At 41.0% G+C, this 19,159-nt stretch overlaps 1 protein-coding gene across 1 annotated transcript in view; it reads left to right on the forward strand.

Annotated features, from left to right (window-relative positions):
• Positions 1-19,159, forward strand: part of birc6 (baculoviral IAP repeat containing 6) — a 101,269-nt gene that overhangs the window by 75,127 nt on the left and 6,983 nt on the right. The window contains exons 64-69 of the mRNA XM_019881884.1: positions 481-626; positions 2,479-2,589; positions 5,607-5,824; positions 8,690-8,851; positions 11,954-12,031; positions 12,433-12,621. Of these exons, the coding sequence (XP_019737443.1) occupies positions 481-626; positions 2,479-2,589; positions 5,607-5,824; positions 8,690-8,851; positions 11,954-12,031; positions 12,433-12,621 (904 nt within the window). The remainder of the gene's footprint in view (positions 1-480; positions 627-2,478; positions 2,590-5,606; positions 5,825-8,689; positions 8,852-11,953; positions 12,032-12,432; positions 12,622-19,159) is intronic.

Raw genomic sequence — 19,159 nt, forward strand, 5'->3', positions numbered from 1 at the left:
TATTTAGTTGTACCTATATTGCTACTTCAGATAATCTTAGTAACAGTTTATGTATGTATTCATTTATTTTATATTAATATACACACAAACTAGCCCTGGGGGATATTCAGACGCAAGCAAGGGAAGTGAACAGCTGATGCCAAGCAACTTTGCCTGATTTTGTCCTCCCACATTTCTTTTTTTTTTTTTCTTTTTTTCACGAGTTCTGGGTTCTTGTTCAACTTTTGGTCTTTAGTTCTCTCGAATTATTAGGTGTTGGTTTTCCAAACAGAGTTCGGAGAAGTCTGCTTTTTTTGAAAATTAGATAACACATTGCATTTTCACTTAATGATGCAAAATTTCAAAATTGACCCTGATTATCAAATAGATCGAATGTTGTCGGCCTGATTGTCTCATATCTAAGAGGAAACACCCACTTCAAAATTTTGAGTATTATACTCAATGCTACATTATGAATAAATGTATATTTGTATATTACAGGTCCAAGAAAGATAAAAGCAAAGGCGTTGTGAAGCCAGATAGCTCAGACCCAGAGCCTGAGGGCCTCACTCTTCTTGTGCCCGACATCCAGAGGACAGCTGAGATAGTCTATGCCGCGACGACGAGCCTCCGGCAAGCTAACCAAGGTAGATGCACGTGCCTATTTCTATTTTACGACTGTTGCAGCAAATTTCAAATTGTTTCTCATCTGTGTGAGTTAAATCTTTAAGGGCTACTGAACCTATTTTACCATTTGCAGTTGTTAAAAGTTTGTCTATAATGAATTAGATTTCCTCATTATTTTTAATGTACAATTTTCCTCATTATTTTTAATATATAATTGACACCTTTGAAACTCAGTTACCTGACCCCTGAGTACACATTATGCCACTTCCTGTCAACAGCAAGTGGTAAAAGGCATCTTTAAAGGTGTTAAGTGTACTTGGAAAAATAAAGAAGCTATCAAATTTATTACAGTATAGACAAAATATTAACTTTTTAGTGCTGAAAATGGCTAGATAAGTAAAGTATCCCATTTCCTTTTTATCACTGAAAATGGCTAAATAATTTTAGTATCTCGTTAAGTCTGACTTCTGGGGCACTACAATAAAACAGCACAAACCAAACTTCACCATGTGTTTGCCTTATTTTAGTCTGGCTCTAAATTGGCAATCCTCTTCATTTCACACTTTGTTCTTCTTTATCCTTCGTGTAAGGACACAGAAATGGACACTTTATTCAACCCAAAAGTGCTCAACTTTCATAACCTCTGACTGTAGGTCATATATTCAGAAGTGACCAAGGCCAACCTTGAACGTGTTTAGAGTTGATCATTGACGGTTAACTTTGAAGTAAAACATTTCCAGCATGTACAATTTTACACATGACACATTTTCCTCATTTATTCTGTGGAACATGAAACAATATCTCGAGTTGGATTTGCACTTGTCTGACATGAAGGAGAGCATTTAAAAAAGATTCCACACATGTACTGTATGTAGCTTTTAAACAGAGACAGTTAAGGCACGGTGAGTCCATGGCAATGACTCGAAGCAGAAAAATGCAGGAAATAAGAGTCTTCCAACAAAATTAGTCACCTTAATAAAGTAGCAGATGAATAAAATCTCGACTGCACACCGAAACATGATACGTGTCCCTCATTACCTTGTTGCCTGACAGTACTCTTAATTATCCCCCAACCGGCCATTAAATTTAGCTCGACAGAATTTTAATGCTCTGTCCATATAAATAGCGAGCCAACTGATCACTGAGGTGCAGAACTGACTATTAAACATAGTAAAAGTATGCGGGGTGTGGGGATAGAGATCAATGCTATATTACTTCCCTTTATGAATTCCATCTGTTTAAGGCCTCACAAATCACATCATAGAATTTTTTTTCGATGTGTACCTTGCAACATGAACCCCTTGACAAATTAATAATCATTTAATTAGGGGAGTTCTCTTGAGGAATGTATCTTTAAAAAACATGATCTCAACAAAATTTCTGCCCTAAGTGCTTAGGCTGCTTTCAAACTAATTATAGTGTCTGACATACAAAACTGACGTAAAAAAACAAAAAAAAAACAAATGAAGGAAAAATATACATAATTCATTTTCCAGTCATCTATCAAGATGCTTGTGGAGGCTCTCAGTCGTATAGGAAAGTTCCATCGTAGAAAGGGTTCCGTCAGTCGACGAGGTACAGATGACGACTGACGGAACCCTTTCTACGAAAGTCATCTATCAAGGTAATTTCACCCATCCGCCATCTGATGTTGTCAGCCCGCACAAATCACAATTCTCAACCAGTTCCCTTCAAACTTGATCTTTTTATTTTCATACAGATATTTAAGTAGTCATTCTGTCCAGAAAAATAACCTTATTATAAGTCCAGCGAGGCTATGACATGACGCAGTTTCCATGGCCCCAGTTGGGGACACAATTGTATTACACTCCAACCTGTTCATCTCTGCTCCCAATACATCTTGTTTAACAGAGAGGAAATTGGTTGAGACTTCAAGAAAGGTATCAAGCAGACCCAAGCCCCTTTCTATCCTGCGTTCTCTTGAAGAAAAATACGTTGCTGCCATGAAGAAGCTGCAGTTTGGTGAGACCATCTTTTCATGTTTATTTGCAAGCAGTTGTTTTTTTATTTGTTTCTGTTTATTTACCGTATTTTCACGACCATACGGTGCACCGTATTAAAAGGCGTAGTGTCAGTTATATCTGTATTTAACACATACACAAGATGTATTATTATTATTACTTATTGTATTATTGCACGCCAGCATGGTAAAACATACGCAAGCTTAAACAATACGGCAGCATTATGCATGCTCGCGTGTGTTTTTAAAAAGGCAGTGGGAGCAAAGATAAGAAAACCTTTATTAGTCTTGCAAAGTTGAGTTCATATTGTACATTTTTAACAATATGCTCACGTTATTTTTTTGATCAATCCTCATTATTATATCCATCAAAGTCCTACTCTTCTGTATCCGAAATGAACAGCTGAGCAAGTTCACAATCAAGCATGCCAGGTTCCCTTGCATCATTGTTAAAGTCAATCTTGGCTCCTCAGAAATGATACTGACTTTTGCCTCAACTCCAACAACATTGCAAGCAGACACATGAACCCAAGCATCCGCAGTCCGTTCACAAATTTTGGCGTAACTCGCCCAACACTGCCTCTCAGTCTAAGGAAAGGTGTGTTCGCCATCGCGCCCACGCCGCTCGCGACTTCATTTTGGCTGTTTCTGTCCATTCCGATGGCAATCAAGTACAAGAGTAAAAACTGGCTTCACGCGCCCCGTTGTGCGTATCGGTACCGTGCTGGTCCCCTTCTTCTCAACAGTGTTGTTCACCGGGAATATCAAAAGTGAACAGCACCTCATCCATGTAGGCTTTTTGTTGTATTTCAAAATGCAAAGTATTTATATAGTATGTAAAGTGTCCCTCATTACTTGCCGTACCCCAAGTGGGTAAGCTAGGACCTACTCGGGGCGTGCTTTTAGTGTCCTCTTTCACGCCCACCCTTCCCACTTTAATGTCTGCATGCAGTCCTCAGTTACGTCCGCCTTTCCTCTATACAAGCAAGGTGTCGGCTCAACATCACTCTGTCAAGCGGACCCGTCATTGAAGTCACACAACAGTATTCACAGATTTTGGAACTCAGTGCATATTATTAGGCGCCCCGTCCATTTTAGAGAAAATTTGAGACTTTTATGTATATCTTGGTCGTGAAAATATGGGATTGAAAACGTATGCCATTCTCTCTAATATGATCATCCTGTATTGTGTTACAACTCAGAAATAAAAGAACGCATTTGGGCCCATATCCCGGCTAACATTGTGCGAGAAGCGGGGTACATCCTGAACTGGTTGCCAGCCAATCGTAGGGCACCAAACAACCATCCACACTCAAATTCACACCTATGAGCAATTTAGTGTTCAATCAACCTATCATTTTAGGCTTCATTACACGATTGAATAGATTTTTTTAAACCTCCATCTCGAGTAATTTATAAGTGACTTCTGACACAAATGTATGCTGGCATTTGTTTGTGGTTGAAGAATATCAGCAGCACAACTTGGCTGTGCCTGTTTCACTTTCTTGCTCAACGGGGAGAATTCTCATGTTTTTACTTTTTTGCCAAGTCAAGCACCAAAAGCCTCAGAAGTAAACGACAGTCCAACAAAAGAAAAGTGTTGAGCTTTTTCATCTATAGTTCACATTGGCACAACACAAGATCTTTTGATATCACAAGCTAAGGCCGACAGGTGGTATGAATTTAATGAAACTTAAATGCAGGTTGACAATTCGAGCCTGTGAGCCTGAGGCAGGGCAAACAATCCCACGCACGCAAGTGGAAATCGCTGCATGCGTTTGTAGATTTCACCACATGCTGATATGCCGCTGCATATGTAAAGAAGAGGAGCAAGAGCATGTACAACGGGAGAGGGAAGAGAGTCCCTAGAACTAGGGCTCGATGATTATTGAAAAATATAATCACAATTACTTGAGTACTGATCAATCACTGATGAATAAAAAAAGATTATTCCTTGATTTCAAAACTGAGTATTTATTCAACTACTAAAATTCAACTACCGGAATTCAAATCGCTCATCATAGTGTCATGCCAATTCATCCCCACTTCATTTTTGAGCAATCTTATTATCAGGTACAAAATGAACTTATAAATATCATGTGAAATTCAAGCCTCTTGCATTTTCATTCTGCCACATCCACACTTTTGTGGCCTTGCATCTTTGCATCCATTGAAGCCTTGAATAAGCATTACGCCTATGTCTTTATCACATTTATTTTATCTTACGTTATTTTCACAAGTCTTTGGACTTACTGTGCTAATTTGGGATTTGGGGGATTTTATTTTGTGCCTTGCCATGTGGAATTGTGTGCTGGTTCGACAACAAAACAAACAAACAAAAATACAAAACAAAACAGTCCTTGCAACTTTGTATCCTTGGAAACTCAACTTAAATATGATTCGAAAGGACTGTTTTTAGGTATAGTACAATGTACATGCTTGCATTTACTATTTTCTTTCACTTCAACCAGATGCTAAAACCATTGAGTAACTTGTCATTCTTTTACCTTGGCATAAATACTTTGATTCCTTTTACAGTCCGCTTAATTGGAGACAATTTATGGTATAATTAATTCCTGGTTGGGCGGCCGGTGGGCAGGTGGTTATTGCTAGACCTCACAGTGCAGAGTTTGTGGGTTCGATCTCAGCTGCGGCCTTCCTGTATGAAGTTTGCATGTTCTCCTGGGCCTGCATGGGTTTTCTCCGGGTACTCGGGTTTCCTCCTACATTCCAAAAACATGCATGGCAGGTTCATGGAACACTCTAAATTGTTCCTCATTGTGAGTGTGAGCGCGGATGGTTGTTCGTCTCTGTGTGCTCTGCGATTGGCTGGCAACCGCTTCGGGATGTCCCCCACTGACTGCCTGAACACGGCTGGGATAGGCTTCAGTACCCCCCCCCCCCACCCCCCGCGACCCTTGTGAGGATAAAGCGGATCGGAGAATGACTGAATAATTCGTGGTTAGGAGCTTTTTCCTGTGATAAGACATAACTTGAACACACTTTTCTTTCTATTCAGACACTTTTGAAATGGTATCAGAGGATGAGGATGGGAAGCTGATGTTCAAGGTCAACTACCATTACATGTCTCAGGTGAAGAATGCCAATGATACAAACAGTGCAGCCAGATCCCGTCGTCTTGCCCAAGAGGCTGTCACCCTTTCCACCTCTCTGCCTCTGTCATCCTCATCAAGTGTCTTTGTACGCTGTGATGAGGAGAGACTGGACATCATGAAGGTAAACCTGGCAATATGATATATTCAACCAAGTTATGTATATATTCTTAATTATGTGCATGTTTTCCACATATCACATTATTGGATCAAGTTAAATCTCAGTTAAATCTTAGGATTGGATCAGTTATAAATGTGTTTTTGAACATGCTTAATCTATCTGCTTATCACAATCAGTTGTTTCAAACTAGGTTGAAAGTTTATCCTGCAAAAAAACATATTTTTTCCACTTTGAAGTCATAGATGATAAGATGACGAAAGTTGGAAGTTGAGAAAGTAAATCACCAGAATTGCTTTTCCTCCCACTTGCCTCTCGGGGTTTATGAGTTGTCTACACAGCAACATCAGCAAAAAGTTGCCTGACCTTTGACGCGTCAGTATACCCCTGTGACTCCCCCCTGAAGCCATTGCATTTATTCCAACCAGTGTCCTTTTTTTTTTTTTTTGTCTTCAGAGACTTCTACAGCAGATTTAAGTGCAGAAGCATCGAATTGTTAAACCTGAATGTTCAACATCAGAATACACCTAATGCATGAACAGCATTATTTTAATTTTAATGAAATAAATAAAATTAAATACATTTAAATTAAATTTTAATTTATTCTTTTAATCATTGATTATTTTAATCATTTTCATGGAAGAAATTTAGTTTGCGTCCTAGAAACTACCCCCCCCCAGTTCTTCTTGAGTGAATCCTTCTTCGTCAAGCGGGTTCAAGACTCCAAACAAAATGCTCGCAAATCAGGCAATTTTTCAGTGTCTGTCAGTAAAAATTTCATCCAGCTGCACAGAGCGAGTTCATGTTTTCATGCTCACTCAATTTAAGACGTGGTTGAAAGTCGCAGTGTGTTTTTACAGTGCTTTAGCCAGCTTCCTCCTACACTCTCTCCTGTTGCAGTGACAGAGTGCCGTCTCCTTCTCTTTGGGCGCGTTCGGAAATAATCTTCGAGCACGTTCTGCTCCATTCCCAACTGTATGGAAATCTTTTTTTATTTCCCCAAATGTTTCATTTGATTTTTCAGAGTGTCTCTAGAGCAGCGTGCTCTGGACGCTCCCAACTGAGGACACGGGGCGGGGCGCCAGTGCGTCAGGCATTACTGATGGAAACAGTTCAAGCATAAGCTATCACTTGGTTATCATGCAGGATGTGTTCGGATATAATAAGAGGAGAGCGCGCTCTGCCTCTCCAAACACACATGATGCCACAGCTGGTTGCTTTTTCCACCTGGGTCACGTGCAGGTGCGAACACGCGTATGGTGAGCCGATAGGCTTACACTACACATCGGCTCACCATACACGCACGCGTACCATACACCGCAGACCGGAATAACAACAAGCATTTTACTCATTAGAACACGGAATTTTCTCATTCTCTATTTCTCATTTTTAACAAAATGAGAATAGAGTGATGGGTGCTGGGGTGAAAGAGAGCCTGTGAAAGTTACCAAATCAGATGATACTGATGATGAAAAAGGCAGTGAGGTATCAGTTGAGCAGCAGGTGAAGAAAAGAAAGTACTGCTTTTAATGGCTTAATTCTCAACATAAAAGAGATTTATGGCCTGCACACTGATACTAAGCAACAGTGGTTCCCAACCTTTTTTGGCTTGTGTACCCGGAACCTTTTGGTCATACCATGAATACCCCCTGACTCATGTTGATATTCCAAAAGTAGGACATAACACAATTTTTTTTAATACTTCATTCTTTTTCATAGTCCCCCCCCCAACTCAAATGTTGCCATGAAAATGAAGAAGTAATCTTCAAAAAAATATATACAGTAATCTCACATTTTTTGTGGTGAATTGGTTCTGGAACACCTCCCCTCCCCCCTGCAAAAAGTGAAAAACCACGAAGTAGGATTTGAATATGTATATTTTGCATTTTACTCATCACAGTCGTGAAGTTCACACTGGATCTGAGGCCAACTTCTAGTGCCCACCACTGGCGGTGGTCCTCATCACTTGTCCACAGCTGCCCAAACGTCAAGTGTGATAGCTAGTCCGCAAAATGATGAATTGAACACTAGCACACAAGAAACTTAATAATCGAGCCCAGGTTTATATGCATGTCACTTTCAGAAAAGCCTTCCCAAAGCAGCTTATCACACCTGCACACGTCTGAGATGGAATCACACTTCAGATAAGACTGGGCAACAGCAGATTTTAATCAGAGATGACTTTATGCATCCCTAAATCTGTTTTTGACCTTTACTTTTTCAAGCACATCAGCTTTTTCAAATAATTTCCTTTTGTTTTCCAAGTTTTACCTACAAGACCTTGCACAATATGGATTTTGCCATGCATTGTCATTCATAGCGATGATGTTGCAGAAAAAAATTCCACGTTGCTGAACCCTTAATTCATAAATATAAATAAATATATTACTATATGACATACTATATTACTGTTTTAAAATCAGCAGGGGGGAAAAAATAATCTACAGACGTTAACATGCATCTCTGATGGAAAAACAAAACATTAAAAATGTGTTGACCGCTGTATTCAGATGCATGATGCCATCAGTGCTACAATGACTTAAAAAAAAATAAGTATGGGCAGGAAGGATGGGTGCCTTTCACATTTGAACAGGATCGATACCTGGGAATCGATACTGGTGCTTCATCGTACCAATTTTCTGGACTTTTATGTGGGTGTTAATGGTATTAAATTTGAATTTCTTTCACAGTGAAATCTCTAAATGTTTCAAATCAACATTTATCTTCCAGAGTTAAGATGCCTTGCAAGGATGATTTATCTTAAATATCACTAAAAACCTGCAATATAGCAGAGCGGAAAGATGAACGACATAACAGAATGATGTGTACTTTTTCGCACTTAATTCTTTTTTCCCTCAATTTAATTTGCAGGTTCTCATCACTGGCCCAGCAGACACCCCATATGCCAATGGTTGCTTCGAATTTGATGTGTATTTTCCCCAAGATTATCCCAATTCACCTCCTTTGGTGAACCTGGAGACAACCGGTGGACACAGTGTGCGCTTTAACCCCAATCTCTACAATGATGGCAAAGTGAGTGGAAACATTTTGACACTGTTTGGGCATTTTGGAGGTAGAATTAAATCCCATAGGACTGGGCGATATCAAAGTATAATTGAACCCCTTCATGGTAACTGTTTATGATATAAATTTAAATGTGAAAATTAAAATGTGCAGTCGAACACAGCACCCTCGATGAACTAAAATTAGCCGAGTGGTGACCATATGTTTATTTTCTCATTTATATGTATTTTAAAGCTTTATACATACAATACAAAATATTCGTGAGAATGATGTGTACTTTTTCGCACTTAATTCTTTTTTCCCTCAATTTAATTTGCAGGTTCTCATCACTGGCCCAGCAGACACCCCATATGCCAATGGTTGCTTCGAATTTGATGTGTATTTTCCCCAAGATTATCCCAATTCACCTCCTTTGGTGAACCTGGAGACAACCGGTGGACACAGTGTGCGCTTTAACCCCAATCTCTACAATGATGGCAAAGTGAGTGGAAACATTTTGACACTGTTTGGGCATTTTGGAGGTAGAATTAAATCCCGTAGGACTCGGCGATATCAAAGTATAATTGAACCCCTTCATGGTGACTGTTTATGATATAAATTTAAGTGTGAAAATTAAAATGTGCAGTCAAACACAGCACCCTCGATGAACTAAAATTAGCCGAGTGGTGACCATATGTTTATTTTCTCATTTATATGTATTTTAAAGCTTTATACATGCAATACAAAATATTCGTGTGAGGTTTATTTACTTATTTATTTGTCCGTCCACTTGGCGTCACCATCCTTGCATTCTATACTGTAGTATCCGTGAGTTTAAATGTATGTATGATTATAGAGTTGGCTGATTAGGAATTCAGTGACTCGGTATCAGTTGTGGCTGCGCAGGAGCTCTGACAGGCTGCGTATGGATGGACTTGTTACATGTTCCTCTTGTTACAGTTTATTAAATAAAGCATCTGAAAGTGTACCAATGGCTTTTGACTACCTGCGATGGAAGCAGTGGAAGGCCACATAAAATTAGCTAACGATGTTTACTGTAGATGTGCAGCTGTGTAAGCCAATTCGTCTTTGCAATGGATACTTTATCCTTCTTATCGAAATAGAACATACCGCTGAATCGAGAACTTTGACACGTATAAAATAGCAAAGAGTTTGTTACTTTTATTTTAGCACACACTTTATTTTAAGCATAATTAACTCTTTCAGTACCAGCCAATTCTGGACCAAGTCTGAAAAGACGATCAAAAACGTCTTTGGGAGTGAATGAGTAAATGTGTATAATGATGGTCCCACATTGTCTACTCATAAATATTGGAAAACATGTAATTTAATAAAACAGAGCGCTTCATTGAAGGGGCTCGTAAACTGTGCCCATGTTTTGGCTTCCTGAATGGAGCTGTCTGTGCATCGCCTGCAGCCTCTCGTCTGTGTTGAGTGTTAGCGACTGTGTGTCAATGTCATCAAACTATTGTAGAACAACTGAGTGCGCACCCTGCGTCACACTACTGAAACTTTAATGCAAGTGGGATTCGTGTGGCGTCCTGTTTGTGGATTAAAGTGGGGTGGAAATGAAGGAATGAGTGTAGAAATGTCTAGTGTGCGTAGTGCACGCCAGCGTCATCGTGTGCGCTAACAGGGTGAGAGAAGTGCGCAATCACCCACGCGCGCAGTTAGAGTGAACATTGCTCTAGTAACTATTTAGAATAATAATAATCATAATAATAATGGCTCCAACTCTGTTCCTCAAATTTTGCCTTTCAACATTGTCATAAAAGGCATAAATAAGTTATTTGATATGATTTGTTTTTTTTTTTTTTTTCCCAACCTCACAAAAAATGTCCTCAGTTTTCTTTTGTTAATGCTGACAACATATTTTTACTTGACACCTACCGTATTGTACTGAGCAGCCAGGACCGACATTTATTGCTTTCCACTGACGCAATGTTTCTTGACTGGCTTTCTGGTTGAGGCTGAAGACTGGTAAAAAGGATGACATAATTAATCTGCCTGAATATGTATAGTAAATATTTGTAAGGATCTTACTCCTCCACTTCTCACATGCTGTTTTTTTTTGTTTTTTTTTTTAACGTGACATTTGGAATCAGACATCCACATCCTTCTCAGTAGCCCTGGCTGCTTTGCCTTTCCATTTAGGAAGGTTTAAGGTGCTTCAGTTCACCATCTGTTACGCCTCATTAGGCAGCAGCTCACAGTCCACATGTATTTCCATAATAGATCTAGACAGCTGCTATAAGAGATACTTGGGGCATCCCACATCAATGGTACAGCTTGGACAAAGCAGGAAGCAATTTAGTACACAGATGAGGGACAGTTGATTAAATGGCGGTGGAGGGCGAATGTCATAAGAAGCTTGTTGCGGAAGGGTTTGATCAAATTCTCTTTGACAGCTTTTGTCCTGACCGTGATGCTTGCATTATGTTTCAATCAATCAAAACATTTTCCAGATTAAATGTGCCACATTTCTAAATTAAATCTATCAAATTCATTCCAAGCACAGGTACGGTTTATGCAAACGTGAATTACAGTATTTTAGCACAAATCTGGATTAAAAACAGATCATTGAAATTGATGAAAAAGTGTATCCTGATTTTTGCCATTTGTGTTTAAAAAAAAAAAAAAAAAAAATCTGTGAGCCTGAATTTTCAAAAGTTCCTGCAATGCTCAGCAAACTTTCAAAAAGCTGTTTCGTTGATTATTTTTTTCCAACAAATTGACTGCCTTAGAAAATTTCATTTGCACATCAAAGTTGAACATCTTTAGGGATTTTTGCTTTTCCTTTGCCAGTGCAGTATAATCTGTATAACTCAAGAATTTATCACATATACAATGTATAACTCTATATTTTGGAATAAATTAAGTTCATATGCCGCACATCACTTTTTGGGGGGCTGTACAATGGAATGTTCCACACAATCTGCATAATTTAGTTGTATTGGCATAAATATTGGAATAAAATATTAGCATGTTGTACAACCCACCAATCGTATTCCAAGCAATTGACACAGTAAACCTCTCTCAATTTTATATACTGGGCTGACTAGATGAATTGAAAAAGTGTATCCTGATTTTTGCCATTTGTGTTTCTGTCAGGTATGTTTAAGTATCCTCAACACATGGCATGGGAGACCAGAGGAGAAGTGGAACCCACAAACCTCAAGCTTTCTACAGGTGAGTTGAACATCCATCATGACAGTCACCTGCTTGAAAAGATCCGCGGTGCTGCTTAATTGCAGTTATCCATGACATCACGTTTATGTTTTGCCGCTGTCACTTCAGGTGCTCTGCACTTAGATGCATATAGCAATACACCAAACACCAATGGCATTATCAAAGAAAGGGAATTTGTAGCGCCAGGACAAGCATTTTAAAATGGCACACACAAGCTACGATAGTGATGTTTCTGCACTTAACACGCTACATAATGCGTCCCTGGTGTAGGCTTGACCTAACAGCGTTTCCGCTTGGCTTCGGTTTCTTGTACAATAGTGTACAGACTGTTTTCCAACCGAAGATTATAAAAAAGAAAACGTTATCAGTCAATTTGTCTGTTATTTGCCATTGTGCTGCAGGTGCTAGTGTCAGTGCAGTCCCTCATCCTGGTGGCTGAGCCCTACTTCAACGAGCCAGGGTACGAGCGCTCCCGGGGGACTCCGAGCGGCACCCAGAGCTCACGGGAATACGATGGCAACATACGCCAGGCCACCGTAAAATGGGCCATGCTGGAACAGATGCGCAACCCATCACCATGCTTCAAAGAGGTAGGATCACAAAAGACTCAACAACTGTGTAAACATTGCGAATGCCAGCTGCTTGCTTCTACAAGCGGAAGCAAACCCATGAGTGTGGAAAACAAGCAGGTGCCCTTAGCTTTAAGACGGTGAAGGCATTTGAATTTGCAGGGACAGAAAATCTCTATGCACACATGGACAAATTGCCAAACAAACAGCTATACTGCAGCCCCTGAGACTTCTGAAGCGGGCTATAAAAGTGTTGTTGTTTGAGACGCTACTGCTGTTAGAGAGCTAATCTGCATTCATCAAAAATCATTGTCGCTCGGTATGCTTATTTTACAATTCCGGCGTGGTCAACCCCCTTTTTTTTTATTTAATAAAGCACAGTTTTATGATCATAGCATGTTTTATATATTAAGTGTTGACTAGTAGATCCAAGGATATCGTGATGTCTCCATCAAAATGGTTCATTTGGATTTTGTAAATTATATGTGACATGTAACCCTGCTGTTAGAAGGACTTAAACATGCCAAAGACCTAAACACATTGCCTTGATTTCTTTGGAAAATTTTTTAAAGAATGTGATTTTAGTTTGGGCTAAAATCATAAGGCCAAACAAAAAAAGATGTGTTTCCGGTAACATGAAATTTCAGCATAGGGTCGGTAGGTCGGACAAAGGTTTTTTTTGTCCCCCCATCAAAACTTTAAACAAAATAACCATAAAACATAAAACAAGGAGACATTGAACCCCCCCGCTCGCCGCCTAAGGCGGCGAGAGAGTTGGGTACCCGGCGGCTGGGTGTTAGGTTCCGAGGTCAGCCGGGTCGCAATGGCACCGCCGGGGAGAGGTCCCCGACACTGGCCGCGGCCCGGCCTGGACTAGAGTTGCGTATACTAGGCTGACGGTGCGTCGACGAGCGCGCAGGCGCGCGGGTCGGCGGGGTGGGCGGTCGGGGAACGACTCTATTTCGTTTTCTCCCCGCTACGGACTCGAGGGGCTGGGGCGTGCCGCCGCCTCCGCCGTCCTCCTCTGCCCTCGGTTTTTACTCGGCCCATGGTGTTCATCAAATAGTTGGCTGAATTTTTTCGATACATCAATGGATGCTATTTCCTTAACATTATGGCGTGAGCATGCCACTGTAACACTGAAAACGCGGTTTAAACTGTCGTCGGAGATCGCGGCCGCCGCCATGATTCAATGTTGTTGACAGACAACAGGGCGAATGACGCACGCGCTCAACGTGAATATCGCGAGAGTTTGCACCGATGTAAACCCTCTCCTCAAAAATGTAGAGGGTTGTTTGAAAAAAATGCCGAACGTAAAGTTTTTTTCGACGTAGAAATTTTCGGTCGGTTGGGTTACCGGAAACACACTACTTTTTTTTCTCCGCCTAATAAAAAATGTGTAATTAGGGAGCTGTGGCTCATTTGGTAGAGTGGGTGGTACAGTGAATGAAACATCACCGGTTCAAATCCCAGCACCTATTGTCAAAGTGTCCTTGAGCAAGACCACCCAATTTTCTCGCAGTGGGCCTGACGACACCTTCAAATGCCATGCACGGAAGCAGCTGCCCATTGTGTGTATGAATGTGCGAGAGGTGGGTGAATGGCTTTGTAATGTACTTTGGGACCATTTGATGTTGTAGATTTAGCGCGAGAAGTGCACTCCATTCACCATTTTACCATTTACTTATTTTATATAACATAGCAAAATTATGATTGCAAAATTTCGCAAGATATAAGAGAGACTTAAGCCTATTGCCCACCCATAGCTGCCATATTTATGGCTGAATGGGAGTTCCTACATTTTAGTTACTGTTGAAGTTACTGTTAAAATAGTCTTGAGCCTGAGACTCTGGTTTCCTTTAACTTGCAATTAGCCTGGGTGGAAGATGTGGTCAAGGGCCAAGCGCACCATGACATCATCTCTGTCGTTTTGAATTAAAGAAACTATTATTTTAGGAATGCCTCAAGGGACCGGAAAAATCACACTTGAGTCTGATACCGTAATGTGAAGTCATGACATTTAATCTCCTCCTCATACGTCAAAGTTCAGCTTGCGATGATTCACCAGAGCCTGTCAACAGACCAAAGTGAAGTTAGTGTAATATTGAATATTTTGCACACACGTATGAAATACCATCGGGAAAAAATGCTTTTTGACCTTGTGGTACATATTATTTGTCACATTTTTCCCTGGCATGGATAGTTGATTTTAAAACACTGAATGGACGACCCCATTCAATGCCTACATATAGAGAGAACTTGTTTCTGCTTCCATGTCTAAGAATCATGCTCAAGTCAGACTGAAGGCAAGCTGGACGTTTCTGGCTTTGTGTTTCTAACGTGACATGTAGGACAACGAAGTAAACTTCACAGCCAGTTTATGATAGCTGCTGGGACTGAAGGGGGAGAAAAAAGATTGGATAATGGTGAGTGCATTGACTTGTTTGAAGCTGTTGAACTGTCAACCAAGATAGTATTTAGGATTAGCGACAATGATAACACAATCACCGGTCACCAGATTGATGAGGGTTGTTCAAACTTTTTTTTCCCTTCATCCCATCCTCTTCATCGCTCCGAACAACCCCCGTGTAGTTGCACAGCGAACAAAAGCAAGTGAGACATACAGCGCTACCAGATATTTCCTGTTCAGTCTGAACGAACTATCATAGGACTTAATCTTTCAAATACACGTGGTACAATTCGAATAAAATGTTGAACATACAATGATTCCTTCATGTATGATAATATTTTAAAGTAAACCCGTTCATTGAGAATGCACCTAATAATGCAGTTCACCTAAAGGTCCGCAAATTACAGTTCTGTAAAGACATTTTTGAATTTCCTTCACTTAATGGGGGCTGAGCCTAGGAAATGTCTTTGCAATTGATAAATTTTAAGCATTTTTGCAAAGAAAAGTTGGCAAATATTGCCCCATCAAGATGTGTGCATGTCCAGTACATGCCACCAGGTTATTGTCTTTCTTTTGTTGTTGTTGTTCAAGTATTTCAGTTTGCTTTCCAGTCAAGTTGTTCAGTACATAGGTCACCTCAAAGGTGGAAAAACTTGAAATTATTCATCTTGGCCTGATTGTATAACATCACAAAAATCTGTGATTTTGGGGTGTAATATACACTGAAGCATATTATACTCCAGATATCACTGGAGTGAAAATATTATATATTGTTTATTAAACTCAAAATGGGATGGTGTAGATGCCATTTTATTTTTAGTAATTGTGTGTGAGAAAGGAGTGCCTAACTAGCGCGATAATGGGAGATGTGGAGGATGCGGCACAAGCGTGAATTGCACAGCAGCAGGTTGTCAGGTGGAATTAAGGACAATCGGTTCTATTCTAAAATATTGATGCCAGAGGGGGAAAGAATAAGTATACGCTTGGACCTTAGTGTGTGAAATGTGTTTGTAAACTGGGTGTGTATGAGTCCCGGTTCATAGTTCCATAATACTCAGTTCAGCAATATCAGGGTCAGCATCACGGGTATGACCATTTGATTTAAAATCATAAGTTGTAACAGATTTTCCTGGACAATGGCACTGTGGATTGCATCTTCCTTCAAGTACAGTATTATTTGACTGATGTTAAAAGCCTGCACTCATGGAGCGGGCATCCAGGCTCTGCGGTAATGTCTGTGTCGTTGCATCCACCCTTGTTGAAATCGTCCGGATCGGGCTCGACACGGTCGCCCGGGGAACCCCCGTTCCCTCATCAACAGAACCGTAAAAGGTGGAGTTTATCGACATTCCAATTTTTAATAATCCAGCCCCGGAACCAGTTTAGTACCGAGGTTCGGTTCTCATTGCTGAAGATGTTTTGTCAACCTCAGGCTTTAAACGTCGATGCTGTGTAAGAGAGTTGACTTATCAGTTCAACCTGATGGTATCCGCAAATTGTACGCAAGTGTTAGTTCGCTGGTACGTTACCAGAAGCTTCCGTCAGGAAGTCAAAATCAAGTACAGTGATCCCTCGCTATTTCGCGGTTCGTTAATCGCGGATTCGGTGCATTGCGGATTTTTTCAAACATATAAAAATTTTTTTCTCATACTGTGTTCCATCCATACAGTACTGTATATGCAGCTTCTCACGACTGTTTGCGGACTTTAAAATATATATTTATTTCTTTATATATATATACAAGTACAACTTAGATGAAATTTCCTCCCTCTTAAACAGACAACAGACAACAAGAGGAACCGCTGCGGGTGCCCGCGCCACCATCAAAAGAACACTTAACATAAACTGACAAAATAATACAACACAACACATAAAACAGACAGTTGTGCCTTCTTAACCACTTTTCCTGCATACACTTTGTTGTTTGAAGCAGTAATAGATGAAAGAGGAGTGAATCAAAGGCTCCTTTTTACCAGTGGATCAAAGACGTCATGCTGAAATGTGCACACGTCTGCTACAAACTAAGCTTGAAAGCAACAAGAAGCTGTAGCATCCATTAACGAAAAAGAGATTGGCTCTCTTCTCCTGTCCCATGTAAATCCGCTTCAATTCCAAGCTGCGACTCCCAGTTCCACATACGCATCGGCGCTCTGTGCTGACGCTCCTTTCTTCTCATCATTGGCTCCTCAAGCCATGCATCCATCCAGCCGCATACTGTCCATCAGCACCGACCTTTTCGCTGAACAAAGCGGGGCTGTGGAAATGCTGCCGATTTCAGGCGCAAGACATAAGCACCCCGGAGCTGTCCAGGAACGACAGTCAAATGGCGCCAACATTCCTCCCGATCAAAATCAGTGCTGGTACAAGTGTGCCGCCGAGAAGGCGCAACCACCAAGCACAGATTCTTCTTCTTTGCCGAATGTCATGGCCAAAAATGCTAAAAACAGTCCACATCAGGTCCACACGACGTAACAACAATCACAAAGTGACAAAACAAACACAAAAACAACAAAAAACGCAAGGCTCTTGAAGAGCAATTGCAGACGGCTGCCTACTCAGGTGCCATCTTGGGGGAAAAAAAATGAGTTGGTTGGCTGCCTCAGTGTGTTACTGATTGGAATATGTAAAACGATGAATAACAACTAGATAACAGTGATGTGATTCACTCCTGTCCTTGACCCGCCAACCGACAGACAGCTTCCGCATATCCATCCCTTGGCTCGTCTTCCCCTCGTGGTTGCCCTGTGGAATAATGAGTGGACAGCATTACCTTAAAGGTCACTGAGTTTATCTGGTCGTCAGGGATCTTCCTCTGCCAGTGGACTTCATCTGCGACTGCACGTTTCCTTCATGTGTGCTCGTGTGCTTCTCTGTGTTTGTTTGCATCGTGTGTCTTTGCATACTGTGATTGACGGCCATGTCCAAATACCAAAAGTCAAGTGGCTGTTTGTCGCCGCTACACGGAGCCTCGGGGGAAACATCCTTTTTTTAACCTCACTATGTTTGCCATGTCTGCTCATGATGTCGGCCATGTGCTTGTCGTTGAGATTTTTGTCACAAATCCTGTCTTGGCCTGGAGAGAGCTTCGGCAGCCGCTCAAATTTGCCATTTTTTAACCACACATCAGTGACCTTGAAACATTCATTCTCAGATGGGGAAACCATCACTCACCTCGGTGGATGTAACGCAGGCGGCGTGTGGGCGTCGGGTGGAGGGAAACGAGGATGAGCTGGGAAGTTGTGATTGTGATGGATAGAGCGGAAAAGGACATGGAAGGAAGATCGAGATTAAAGTGGTCCACCAACCCTCTCTGCTGCTTCTTTTGCAGCAAATCAGCAGTGACCACACCTAATGCAGCAGTTGGGCAGCAGATCAAGGGTGACACACATTCTCTGCTCACCCCCACCAGCAAGCTAGCTGGAGGATAGAAGGGTGTAAAACCAGCGAACCGAAGTGACAGTGAAGCGAACATGATTGATATTTCTGCAGTAAAGTGTTGAAGATAAGATGTCAAAATATGACTTAAGTCCCCTTGGTAGTAAACCGTCTCCCAGTTTTGTCGAGGGAGGTTTTGTCGAAAATAGAAGAAAATAGATTCCGTCCATGCTTTGTTTGACACACTTGGGTCTTCACTTTCTGTGCTGTATTCCTTTGTTCTTGTTTAGCCTCGGACTACATATTCAACTTACTCCAGCAGTCGTATGACAGCTGTTGCCCTGTTACTACTTCCAATAAAACCTAACCACCATCAAGGGACTCGGGCATATATATATATATATATATATATAGTTTCTGAACATAACTGAGCGTTTTTTTACCACTGTTATTTCATCTACTGAAGAGACACAGTAAGATAAGGAGACAGATGACCTGAATTGCCCAGGGAATCAGTTGACAACATGACGTGGAGTCCGAATGACATTTAAAGCTGAGCTAATCAGGAACTATTCACTTGGCCTCAACTTTACACGTGACACACAGGCCACACATGAATAAAAACATTTAGTCAATAATCTACTGTGGAAGCCGACTTCCGGACGGCTTCGAGGAAATTCTGGTCCACCATCCGACGTCTCAGGAGGGGGAAGCAGTGCACCAATAACACTGTGTACAGTGGGGATGGGGCGCTGCTGACTTCGACTCGGGACG

Source organism: Hippocampus comes, unplaced genomic scaffold (assembly GCF_001891065.2).
Source record: "Hippocampus comes isolate QL1 unplaced genomic scaffold, H_comes_QL1_v1.1 scaffold36, whole genome shotgun sequence".
Taxonomy (NCBI): Eukaryota; Metazoa; Chordata; class Actinopteri; order Syngnathiformes; family Syngnathidae; genus Hippocampus; species Hippocampus comes.